Raw genomic sequence first — 13,144 nt, 5'->3', positions numbered from 1 at the left:
CCCTTTTGATTTCTCAAATGAAAAGCTGTTAGGAGGCCGAACTTTGGAGTGAGTGGTAAGATAGATGTGCTTAATATTTCCCTGTCTGCTATGTTTTCCTTTAAAAATTGTCTCTGCCTCCAGTAGCTTTTCCAGATGAGATGTTCATATTGGGAAATAGCATAAAAATTAGTGGAACTAAGGTAGAGGCATTTGCATTTGTTAATACTGTATTTTTAAATTAGAGATTGATCTTAAGGGCATGTTTGTGTGGAAACTGACCCAAGCCTTTGAATGTCATGGGCAAAAAGTAAATAATGCAATTACTTGAGCAACCAGTGACATTGGCAAATGCATATTGTTTATACTGTAGAAATGCCAAATGGTAATTATTGTGCAACACTGAAACCTTTTTGCAAAGTGAGCCTTCTGCTCTTGCAGTAGCCTAGTGGGTTGGACAGTTGTGCCAGCAGTGTGCTTGAAAGGAATGCTACAAGAGATGGCGGTCTAATTTTTGTTGCAGAATTCTAAAGGGCAGACACCTGCAGCTGCTGGGGAAGGTGGAAATGCCAAACAGGAGTTACCTGTAAAGCCTACAAATACAGAGACAAGTTGCCGGCGTCTGGATGTTGTGACAGGGCAGGTAACCCCCACTTCCCACACAACTCTGTGCCAGCCTCAATTTAAGAGCATAATAAATGAACAGATGACCTGCTGGGCTTTGAGTGACTCTTGAACTGTTTTAAGAAAGTATTACTTAAGTCCCACAAGTCCAGTCCAAATTTGTTTTGGATTTACCTGGCCCAGTCTCACAGCTAGGTTGGGAAAACTTATGTTATTCTCCTATATTACGTCAACAAGCATACCCAGTTGACACTCTGTGCTTAGTCTTTCAAAAAAGCTTATTTCAAAGTACCTTATGAAAGAAGCCTGAGTAAGCTTAGCAGTCATGGAATTAAAGGAGAGGTCATTTTATGGATTAGGAAACTGGTTCAGAAACAGGCAAAGGGTAGAAATAAATGGATAATTCTCCCAATGGAGGGTCGGTGATGATTAAACCCTTCACTAGCCGGTTCCTAGGTAGATTACCACAGTTTAAAATTGAGAAATAAAAGCTGTTAAATCACAGTCACAGGTATATGGTGGGTTCTGTGTAAAAGGCGGTATGTAGAAAGTGGAATCTTCCAAGGATTGGTATTAGGAGCTGTGCTTGTTAACTTGTTCATAAGTCATCTAGAGTTAGGGCAGAGCCATGAGGTAGCCTGGTTTGCTGGTGATACCAAATGGTTAAGGGTGTTTAAAACAAAAAGGAATTAGGATGAGTTTGTATCCCTCAATATATACAGTACTAGAACTTGGGGACATCCGATGACACTGAGCGTTGGAAGATTCAGAACAGACTGCAACAATCGTCAGCAGGTCTTGCTGCACCAACCAATCACATGCCCAATCGCCACTGCAAATCTCCTGTTGGCTTCTGCCACCAGTCGCCCCCCCCCCCCCCGCTCTGCTATCCGTGTATAAGATGACCCACAATTTCCCACAATTATTTCTAAAGAAAAAAATATCTTATACACAGCAAAGTACGGTATTTCTTCACATAGTTAAACTATGGAATTTGCTCCCACAAGAGGTAGTGAGGACCACCAATTTGGTTGGTTTTAAAAGAGAATTGGACACATTCACGGATGGCTATATTCCACCTCCCTTGTTGGAGGTGGATACCATGTGCTGAGAATCGTGAGGAGAGTACTGTGGCACTCAGGTCCAGCTTGCAAGCTTCCCATAGGCATTTAGTTTGCTACTGTGAGAACAGGATGCTGGACTCGATGAGCCTTTTGCAATAGAAGTCTTCTTATATTCTCCTTCAGTATCTTGGTTTGAGGTTTTCAGTACTGGTGATTTAATAAGTTTTATGCTTCTGAGTCTTTAAACATCCCAAATGATAACTCAGGTGTTCAGTCTAACAAATATTTGCCTATCCTAGATAATATGTAACCTAGAGAGCTATCTGAAGCTTCCTGAGCTAGTTAATATCTGAAGCTTAAATTGTTTAAGCTTGGAAAAGAGATGGTCTGAGAAGCTGCTCAGAGGTCCTGGGAAGGAGAGTAAAATAAAAATCATAATGTCCTGTAGCAGTGAGTTCCACAGGTCAGATGTGTGTCATGTGCTGGGAGAGAATTGCTTGTTTCACAATTGCTATGTGCTTAATTTCAAGTAACATACTCTTATAAATTTGCCGCATGAAGTTTATTTCTCACGAAAATAATATGTTGTATTTAAACTCCATTAGGTCTCTGCAAACTATCCTCAGCTAATCTACAAACCAGAGATCTTCTTTGCCTTTGGCTCCCCTATTGGGATGTTTCTCACTGTGCGAGGGGTGAAAAGGATTGATCCGAACTACAGCCTGCCTACCTGCAAAGGCTTCTTCAATGTATTCCATCCTGTATGTATGAGCAGCAATGTGTTGCTCTCCCACCCCCTCTGGAGGGTCAAATTATTGGGTGCAGTCCATGTTATTCACACATCTATTTTTGTGGAATCTCTATAAGATTCATAATGACTAAATTAGGTCTCATTAATTCCAGTGGGGCTTAAGTGCAATTAACTTGGTCTGATTCCAACTCAAGATATTTAGATACCCTGCAGCGGTTTTACTGCAAAATGTGGAATGTGATCTTAAATGTGGAATGCACGGCTGTCATGGGATCCACAAAGCTTCCATTAAAGACAGGAATCTGGAGCTGGTTGCTCCTTTCATCATCCCTGATCATTGGCCATGCAACTGGTGCTGGTGCATTTTGGAGCAACATCTGGAATGTTTCTACCCCAATTTAAGTGGATTGTAATTGGAAAGTATGCTGGTATTTGGCATTAAGTAGTATATAAATTATTAAATGAAAACAGAAGAAAACAAAACCACTAACAGATACATACTGGTTCTGTGCGCAGTTAAAGGTAAGGTAAAGGGACCCCTGACAGTTAAGTCCAGTCGCGAACGACTCTGGGGTTGCGGCCCTCATCTTGCTTTACAGGCCGAGGGAGCCAGTGTTTGTCTGCTCCGCAGACAGTTTTTCCAGGTCATGTTGCCAGCATGACTCAGCTGCTTCTGGCGCAACGGAACACCGAAACCAGAGCAGCGCACGGAAACACCGTTTACCTTTCCGCCAGAGCAGTACCTGTTTATCTAATTGCACTTTTTCGGGTGCTTTTGAACTGCTAGGTTGGCAGGAGCTGGGACCGAGCAACGGGAGCTCCCCCCTGTCGCGGGGATTCAAACCACTGACCTATTGATCGGCAAGCCCAAGGCTCAGTGGTTTAGAGCACAGCGCCACCCACATCCCTACTGTGCCCAGTTAAATACCAAGTATTCATTCATTGAAAATAACATAAAGTGTGACCATTTTGGACAATTTTGCCTGAGGTTCATTTTTATTTCATTATTTTAAGTATCATGATACGTGAATTTAGGAATCCTTCATCCTTCTAGGTACTCAGTGCAGCACCAGCAAAGGTTGGGCAGGGTGGCATCACTAGAAATCCCATCTTCTTTGCTAGGAGACCAGTCCTCTTGCAGACCAGATACTGATGCTGCGCCAGAGGGACAGAACTGGGATTCTCTTGGTGTACTTATTGTGCTATCCAACAGTCTGTTGTATGGGGGACATGCTGAAGCTGCCTTGTCAACAACAATTCAGGATTTTATGGATGCAAGGACAGCTCTGCAGTTTTTCCAATATATCGTTGGCCTAGAAGCAGTCTAGGAGGGGCTTTCTATAAGCTTTTAGGTGCCATGATGAAAGAAAGATGGGGTGTAAATGTAAGAAAAAGAAATAAATAACCCATTTGCCATGTCCCATCTCCTAACCCAGTAATAGCCAAACTTGGCCCTCCAGCTGTTTTTGGACTACAACTCCCATCCCTAGCTAACAGGACCAGTGGTCAGGGATGATGGGAATTGTAGTCCCAAAACAACTGGAGGGCCGAGTTTGGCTATCACTGTCCTAACCAAATATACACCAGAAAGCAATTGAACTTGGAAGAAGGTCTCGGCAGGCACGTTCAAGCCAAGAATGGGGTCCTTCAGAAATCCTAGTCCTGAACCTTTTAGGGTTAATATGCTGCTTCTAGATATTATTTTTTAATGCAATGTGATATCTATCTATCTGTCTATATATATATATATTGCCACTGGTTTTGCTAGTATATTTTAATAATTGTTTTGAATTTAATCATTATATTGTTTTTAGAATTGTTTATAAGCCACCTTAGTGGTCATTTGGGATCAAAAGGTTGGAAAGGAGATGTTATATATAAATTAGAATGAAGCGTCTCTGCTTGATTTCTTCTGCAGTTTGATCCAGTAGCATACAGAATTGAGCCCATGATAGTCCCTGATGTGGAGTTTGATCCCATGCTGCTCCCTCACCACAAGGGGAGGAAGAGAATGCACTTAGGTAAAACAGAGAATCTTCCTTCTGCTTGCATCGCCCTTTGAATCTAAGTACACTCCAAAAAAAGCCTCCTTATATTTCCGGCTAGTGATTGAACACAAGACATACAGATTGTCTTCTGCTCCCCTTGGACAATCACAACACCTGCCCTGATTCTCAGAAGAATCCAGAGAGACCCAGGTTTCATTTAGAAAGTTGTGTGCTAGCCCTTCATGATTAAAAAGCAACAGTTAACCTGATTACATAACAAATCCCCAGTCCATACAGGGAATTGTTTTATTTTTAAAAAATAACAATATCTAAATAGCTCAGTTAAAGAAATTATTTTCTGGAATTATTGAAGGTTATTTTATGGAATGTGGAAATTGATCAAATATTGTATACCTGGAGACATTCAAGAGTTGGGACTAAAAATATGTATAGCTTTATTGTCTAGCAGACTTGATAAATTATTTATAATTACATTAACTCAGATCAAGTGGGATTTGTAACAAAATAATAAATTTTAGACCTAATTAGAAGAATTTTGAATGTTCTTTCCTATAGGAAATTGAACAAAACGAAACACCAATTACCCTTTTGACGCTTAAAACATTCAAAGCTTTCGATAACTTAGAAGAGATTTTTGTAACTGAGCTTATGCAAAACTGAAAATGTTCTTTCTGCAATTTATCTACATATGCTACAATTCACATGCTACAATTCAGAGTAATCATTCTGACTCAGTACTTGCTACCAGGGACAAAACAAGAGTTAAGTGCCAAGTTCCCATATCACATTTTGCCTCCCAAAGTTGCTCTTCAGATGTTTCTACTTTCTCAGAATGTTAGCCACAATCCTCCGGCAACCTCAGCAAGCGATATAAATGATTCTTGAAATAACGTTTTCACTTGTGTACGAAGATGAATCATTCCAGCCACCCATCTTCTGGAAATAAAACAATATGTGAGAAATAATTCAGGGAAACAAGAGAATTGGAGAAAAGTTGAGGAAAGTTCCAGTGGGGCAGGAAGGAAGGGGTGAGAGAGAGATGGTGGAATTGTGAGAATCAAGGATAGGATTGAAGAGACAGGGGAAGAAAAAGAAGATGGTGTTAGGAATTGACTGGTGCTGAAGCCATGAGGATAAGCCATGAGGGGTCCATGGGTAAGAAAGATGCATCCTGGCCTGTTGATGACATATTTTTAATTGCAGCCTTTCAGAACAGGCTGCTTTTTAAATTGTAAGGCTGTTTTTACCTTCTCCTTTTCAGAACTGAAGGAAGGCCTCACGCGAATGAGCATGGACCTCAAAAACAATTTACTGGGCTCCCTGAGAACAGCCTGGCAGTCATTCACCAGGACTTCACTTCCAGCTGTGGAGGCAGGAGCCACTGGAGATACTGAACAAGTATTGGAAGCTGAAGCCAGTTCAGAGAAACAGACTGGTGAGCAGGGGATTAATTGTAGTTTGTAAACGGAAGAACAAGGTGCATAATCCAGCAGAACCCACCCATTCTTCCTGTTGCAACCAAGGAAAAATTTGCCTGTTGCTCTGCACAAGTCCTTGCAAGATGCTTCCATTGATGCATTTATGCAAGTTCTATTCTGTCCTTCATTGTCAAATGATCTCATGCTCATTGTCAAATGATCTCAAACAAATATCTTCCTCCCTGTACTGCCCTGCCCAGATATACAGTAAAAACAAATGCATACATCAGCATTCAATAAAAGTATGTGACATAAAAGTGAACAACATAAAACAGAATGAAAAGCAGTTCATGAACTCACTTAACTTGCTCCTATTCAGTGTTAAAATAAAAACAAAATAAAAAATAAAAAAATTCTTCCAGTAGCACCTTTGAGACCAACTAAGTTTGTTCTTGGTATGAGCTTTCGTGTGCATGTGTATCTGAAGAAGTGTGCATGCACACGAAAGCTCATACCAAGAACAAACTTAGTTGGTTTCTAAGGTGCTACTGGAAGGAATTTTTTTATTTTTTATTTTGTTTTGACTATGGTAGACCAACACGGTTACCTACCTGTAACTTGTGTTAAAATAAGTAACCTCAATTATGTCCAACTCCGCCCCTGCCATGCGGCTAGTGGTGGGTCTTTAATTGGCACTGGAAGCTAAGCAGTGTCACCACCAGTTGTATATTAAGGGGAAGGATGTTCCACAGCTGGGGTTCCACCTCTGAGAAGGCCTTGTCTTGAGCCAAAGAGCTGCAGACTACAGACTTCACACAAAGATGACATGACTGGAGCATCCCCAACAGATTTTAATTCCTTGGCACGACAGGGAGAGATGCTCCTTCAGATAACTGGGTTCAGCATCATTCAGGGTTCCATACATCAGCACTAAAACCTTGTATTGGGCTTGGTAGCATGTAGGCAGTCAGCGCAGACTTGTCATAGCCAGCTAGAAGCATAAAACACGGCTTGAGTCAGTCCAAACTGGCAGCGGCCTTGTGTACCAGCTGCAGCTTCTCAACAGTTTTTAAGGACAGCACATTAAAAGCAACATAAATGAGGTTCCTGGGTGTCATCCATTCAAGCAGTGACCTGACCCGAACTTGCTCAGCTCTCTGCAAGATGGTGGTCTTACTCAACCATGTGAGAGTTTTGAATAATTTTGTAAATTAATTTAGGTATCCTTTTGCCAGATACGGACAACTTTTGTAAATAAACCCCAAGTGCCCTTTGAATTTGTGCTCTGTGATCTCTGGGCCTGCGCATGGACTGGTAACTCTTTTGCCAAAATGTCAAATTGATTTGTTTTGCTTCGGCAGCAGTCACCCCTTGTTTTCTGTTGCCTATGGTGATGCTTGCAAAGATGTCTGCATCTAGTGTGTGACAGAGCATCGTACTCCTCCTTAGGCGGGAAACATGACTTGCAATACCTGTTAGCATTGGACAGTTGTGCCTTCACCAACCCAGCCTGGTAACCAGTTTTAGCTGTGTATATTAATGCTGTCTTTCTTTCTTAAACAATTCAGATAGGAAACCTGAGGAACCAACCACACCAGTGAAAGAAGAGTCTGCCCCAGTTAACGTGGGTATGCTCAATGGGGGCAACCGCATTGACTACGTGCTTCAAGAGAAGCCAATTGAAAGCTTTAATGAGTACCTGTTTGCACTGCAAGGCCATCTCTGCTACTGGTAAACAATTTTTTTTTAATGTGTCTTTAAATTAATTAGCAATTTCCCTCATTTTTCCAAGAAGCTCAGTGTGATATATATATTCTCCCTAATTGGGGCAAGATCTATCAATAGACAGAACAAGGCTCTCTGAAGACTTTCCAGTAGGCCCTAGACAAGGGGTTTCCACCACTTTCAGCCAAGGAGGTGGGGTGGGACAGTCTCATAACTTTCCAACCACTTTCAGGAGTGATAACTTGTGGGAGGACATAGGAAACTGACAAGAGTAATGCAAACATCCTTATTATTGTCCTGGACACTTCATTCATTCAAAGTTGTGTCTTCAACAATCGTAGCTATAGCTGTGGGATGAGATAATTGTGTGTGTGTGCGTTAGTGTTAGGATTGTCCTTTTTCCTGGTGCCTAAGTAAATCTGCCACTTTGGCACACTTGCTCTATATGTAGTTCTAATAAGTAATTCATTGTATAAATATTTAACTTCCAGGGAGTCAGAGGACACAGTGCTGTTGCTGCTGAAAGAGATTTACCAAACAATGGGCATCGGCATGGACCAGCCCCTTCCATAAAGCCAGACTCACCAGCTGCACCAAATGTAAGTTGCCCTTTCTACTCATCACCCAGTTGGGAAAAATGCAAAAAACTATTTTGGCTGTGGTGTGTGCACTCAACTCACAATGAATGCTGTTTGCAGATTTTGTGGGTTGTTGGTAGTGCTTCAAAAACCTTCCAAACTGGCCAAGCATGGACCCTAGGACTCAAGAAATGAATGTGTAAGCCACAAATTACCGGTAATATGTGTTTCTCATGCCACCTTCAGTGTTCTTGTCTGCCCACAGCTGAAGTGGCTCAGAAGGGATGCGAGTGGCGCTGTGGTCTAAACCACAGAGCCTAGGGCTTGCCGATCAGAAGGTTGGCAGTTCGAATCCCCGTGACGGAGTGAACTCCCATTGCTCAGTCCCAGGTCCTGCCAACCTAGCAGTTCAAAAGCATGTCAAAGTGCAAGTAGATAAATAGGTACCGCTCCGGTGGGAAGGTAAACGATGTTTCCATGTGCTGCTCTAGTTCACCAGAAGCGGCTTAGTCATACTGGCCACATGACCCAGAAGCTGTACACCGGCTCCCTTGGCCAGTAAGCGAGATGAGCGCTGCAAACCCAGAGTCATCCGCAACTGGACCTTAATGGTCAGGGGTCCCTTTACCTTTAAAGTGGCTCAGAGTCAAATGGCCGTGAAGGAACAGTAACAGCCTTAATTCCACAAACCTAAACAATACAGTGAAGTAATGGTTAATTCATTACAGTGAATCAAAATATTTTTGATTCCAGCAAATTTTTATTTTCATCATACTGATGTTTAGCTGGTGTAGGGGCATGTCTATGTACCGGTAGTTAGTGGTTTTAGCGGGATGCACCCATTATCGTCCAAGAAACATGGTAGGAATAGCAGTGGCTGTCTGAGTTGTCCTCAGAATATAACATGATTGAGTGAAGTTTCTTTTTCCACTGATAGTACAGGGCAGAAAGATGCACTCTCCTTTCTCCAGGCCTATTTCCTGTTTTTCTGATTGTTTACTGTTTGTGAAAGAAGCGTAGACAACTGCCACATAATCTCCTCCCAAATGAATATACTTTGTTTAAACAATGCAAATTTAATATTTTAGCCAAAAGTCACTAAAACAATTCATTATCTTTTGTTTTTCAATTATTTTTTGGAGTGTAAGTTGCACTGTTGAATGCTACTATGTTTTAGAGATTTCTCATAGAGCTACACGATGCATTCAGTACTATCCTTTTCCTAATTGTCACTTATGTTGACACTTAAATCTTTTTTTACCCAGTGTTTGCAGTTTTGAAATAGCCATAACATAGTTCCCATCCCTCTTTGATTTCTGCATCCATCCAGCAAGCACAGGCCTAGCTAATCTTTACCTGTTTCTCCCTTAGATTTGCTCCGTGTTGAAAACTCATCAAGGCTCCTGTCCACCTTCCTCTTGTCTCTTCTGTTGCTGCTGTGCCCAGCATGCTTCACCCCCACTGCCTGGAGCCCTGGAAGACTCACCACCCAAGTCTTATTCCATGGGAATTGCAGCAAGCACTTTGACTCTCTGGGCTGTGTCCTCTGGCTAGAGGCTAGCGTGTGTCAAGTTGCAATACCACCCGCATCAGGTCTAGTGGTGCACTAGGCGGGGAATCGGTGCTAGAACTTCACACCTCCTCTTGAGTTGGAAAGCCATGATACAGGACTTTGATACCAAACTGGGGAGATACCACACTTTGCTGAGTAAAGCTGTCAGGAATGTGGGCATACGGAAACGCTTGTTTTGTGGCTGCACTGGACACCCAGCACCAGATGTTTTTGAGTAGTAGATTTTTGTTCCTTCAAACCTTATTGCTGCTGCTTTGCCCAACAGGTGGAGCTACAGACCAAAGCAAAAAGGCCAGTTCCTGTCCCTACTGTAGCAAGCGCTATTGTGCTGGTAATTCCCATGTATCGTCCTGTACCAACCTTGCTACAACAGGAAAAGCACATAGGCACTCACTTAGGAATAAACTAGACAGGTGCTTGGAAAAACCCTGTAAATCTGTATCTGGCACAGGTGACTCCTCAGATTCTGAAATTGTCTCTATTGTCTGCTTAGTGTAGTTCTTATCCAAACGGCTTTAGCATACTGGAGAAGCTCCATTTCATTTGTATCTTTGCTCCATGCTGTGTTGAGCTGCAATGATCCAGCTGCTATGCAATAAGGGAGATAGCCTGGGCTGTTGGGAGGCTCTTCCCCTGAGCTAGGTTCAGTAAGAATAGGAAGCCCTACTACGAGTGTTTGGAAAGGATTATGCATCGCCAAAGATGGTGTCTGTGACTGAATATCCACTCACTTTACAGCTAATTCTGATCTCATTTGTCGGCAGATGGATGGGATTAGCCTTGGTCAAGGGGAATCATGTTTCCCAACCCTTTAAGCCTATACCTACTTACCAAGAGATCCTGGTGGTGAATTAAAACTAGGCATGTGCCCATTTAGTAGATTGTGTTTTAAAACACTGGGTAGCAGCTCTGCACCTGCACTTTTCACACAGATCATATTTTTTTCTGACAATATAGGAAGGTAGTTGGCCAACTGCTCACCAAGCTGATATGCTGAGCTGTATATTGCATGCAGGAGGCCACTAATATATTTACTCACCTCCATTTTCTCCTTGCTACCAGTTCAAGTAAGCAAGGAAAAAGGCGATTTCTGCTTCACTTGCCCTTGAAGGTCGAGTAAGGAAAGAAACAGTGCTGTTTCTCTAAGCTGAATGCAACTGAGTGCTTGGCACTGCTGGGGTTGGGTGGTCCACACTAGAGGGCAAGGGGAACTTACTTGCTGCTGGGGGGAAAATGTGGAACTGTAACCTGAAATAACAGTCAAGTGACTCACCGTGAGTCCAGATGCAGCAGGGGCTCACTTCACCTGTGTCTCAGCATGGTCTCAGAGGATTTGCTCATATTTTCAAAGAGCCCCTTCTACAGAGGCAACAGCAAACAATGTGTCCTGCTATATTCTCTCTGTATTGTATATCAAAACTGTCAGTATTCTGTTTGGTTATTCATCCTATGTATTTGCACTATTTGTTTCCGTGTTGTTCATCATCTCATCCACTAATGCTCCAGCTGTGGCTGAGGGCTCATCCACTCTTCACCTTTTCCCTGTGCTTCCTAGGCACCGGTCCAAGCTCCACCACAGCTACCACTGCTTTCCCCAGGAAAACCCACAGGTTTTCTGTGGAATTGTTCTCAGTGGTAAAGAGCAGGTTTTCATAGGGAAAGTGCTGGGGCAAAATAAATAAATAAAAGGCACACTTTGGAGCTGTAAAGCATGGACCTCTGCCTAGAAACACAACACAAAAGGAAGTCTGGATGGACCCTGAGTGATGCTATTTGACACAACCAAGTTCTGGATTAGAATCTCTAGCAGCAGTTACAGGAGGAGTCCAGCCTTGGTCAGTCAATTCCCAAACAGCTGTAGAAGTTTATGCACTTTGTAATATATGTCTATTTTAAAAGTTATTTAATTTTTTTTCCAGTAAATATTTGACTTTGGTGCATTTATTGGCCTCTGTAAGGAGAACCTTGGAAGTCTGAGTGGCCTAAGGACACTTTATTGTGTCCCCAATATGGGAACCCAAGCAAGGTTGGAAAAAAAAGCAGTGAAGATGCTTTTCTCGTGTAATTAAGAGAATGGCCACAAGTGATTATAACTTACTGCTTAGCCAAATACCTGACTTCTGTCATTCTGTGCACTGTGACAGAAACCAGCAATTCATCCAGCAGTTGTCAACTTGCAAAAGATGCAAATCTTTTTTTCCAACATGTTGCTATGTTGGAAAATAAATACCACAAGGAGCAGTCCCCAAATACAGAACTTGCCTGCATTTCCTATTCCCTTTTCCCACTTCCCCTCTGTGAGGCCAAACACTGTGGCTCTAGACTTGAGGCAGTAGTTGGTGTTTGCACTGTGTGCATCTTGTCTGTGTTGTAGGAAAATCCTGAAGTGCAAATGACAGAAATGGTCCTTAAAATTGTGAATGTTTAAGGATCTACACCTGTAAGTTTCACCACTCACTGCAGTCTAAGTTGCCATATTGTAGATGCTTCATACATCAGGAAAACACGCTGAAATACTGTGTCTTTATCATAGACATTAGCTTGATACACATACAGAGGTAAAAATTCTTGCTTTCATTCTAGGACTGTGCCACATACCTAAACCTTTCTGTCACACTTTTTATACCACAGTGCAGTTGTACTGTGCAATAAGTCAAAGCAGTAGCACTTCTCTTAGAACTATGGTTTGTATCCAGCCCCCGTTTCTTCTCAGAGTAGACCCACTGAAATTCATGAAACTGTTTGCCATTTCAATGGATCTACTCTGAGTATGACCAGCTTTAGCTGCGACCTTGCAGCCCAGTGTTAAGATCTGAAGGTGCTAATGATGAGACTGTCCTACTTCTGTAATCTTGTGGGGCAAAAAGACTTAGTAATGAAATGTGTGGATGATGAAGTTTTTCTTTTGTATAAGGAAACACAACTGTTATTCCAGAGATTATATATAGGTTTCCATTTAAGCTTGGTAAATTCAAAACATGTTGAGCACAATGTGAAAAACAAGTCAGTAAACAGGTTAGGAGCAAGCTATAGTCTCATTTAGTGCACTCTTCTGATGCATGTTTGCTCAGACTTAAGTCCTGCAGTGTTCTGGTGTAAGTGTGCAGAATTGTAACCTTATAGTTAATCCCTCCTTTGCCAAATCCAATCCCTGCCTTACACTACAGTCTTAACTATCTGAAAGGAAAGCCTAAAATGAAGTAAATTATTTTCTGTGAGCTCCAGTTTGATAGCTTGCGAGTTTATAGCACCTTGCTGTCATTCATTAGTTACATGAAAAACAGATTGGAAGTACTTCTACTTTACAGAGTGCACAAGGTAAGGGAGAACGAGAAGTTAGTGTTTCACATTCAGCAATGCTTCGCATACCCCATTTAGGCCTAATCTGAGGACCAAATAAGTGATACATCAGTGCTTTTTCTT

The 13,144-nt window shown here is 42.1% G+C and overlaps 1 protein-coding gene across 3 annotated transcripts in view; it reads left to right on the top strand.

Annotated features, from left to right (window-relative positions):
* DDHD2 (DDHD domain containing 2) overlaps window positions 1-10,947 on the top strand; it is a 29,060-nt gene extending 18,113 nt beyond the window's left edge. For all 3 annotated transcript variants that reach the window (XM_033172255.1, XM_033172253.1, XM_033172254.1), the window contains exons 12-18: window positions 503-622; window positions 2,273-2,428; window positions 4,337-4,439; window positions 5,689-5,862; window positions 7,414-7,576; window positions 8,062-8,169; window positions 9,520-10,947. In XM_033172255.1, the coding sequence (XP_033028146.1) occupies window positions 503-622; window positions 2,273-2,428; window positions 4,337-4,439; window positions 5,689-5,862; window positions 7,414-7,576; window positions 8,062-8,143 (798 nt within the window). In that variant the 3' untranslated portion in view covers window positions 8,144-8,169; window positions 9,520-10,947. The remainder of the gene's footprint in view (window positions 1-502; window positions 623-2,272; window positions 2,429-4,336; window positions 4,440-5,688; window positions 5,863-7,413; window positions 7,577-8,061; window positions 8,170-9,519) is intronic.
* Window positions 10,948-13,144: the final 2,197 nt, after the last annotated feature.

This window comes from Lacerta agilis, chromosome 15 (genome assembly GCF_009819535.1).
Source record: "Lacerta agilis isolate rLacAgi1 chromosome 15, rLacAgi1.pri, whole genome shotgun sequence".
NCBI lineage: Eukaryota > Metazoa > Chordata > Lepidosauria > Squamata > Lacertidae > Lacerta > Lacerta agilis.
The sequence above is the reverse complement of the archived record's forward strand: the minus strand, read 5'-3'. Positions and strand labels throughout refer to the sequence as shown.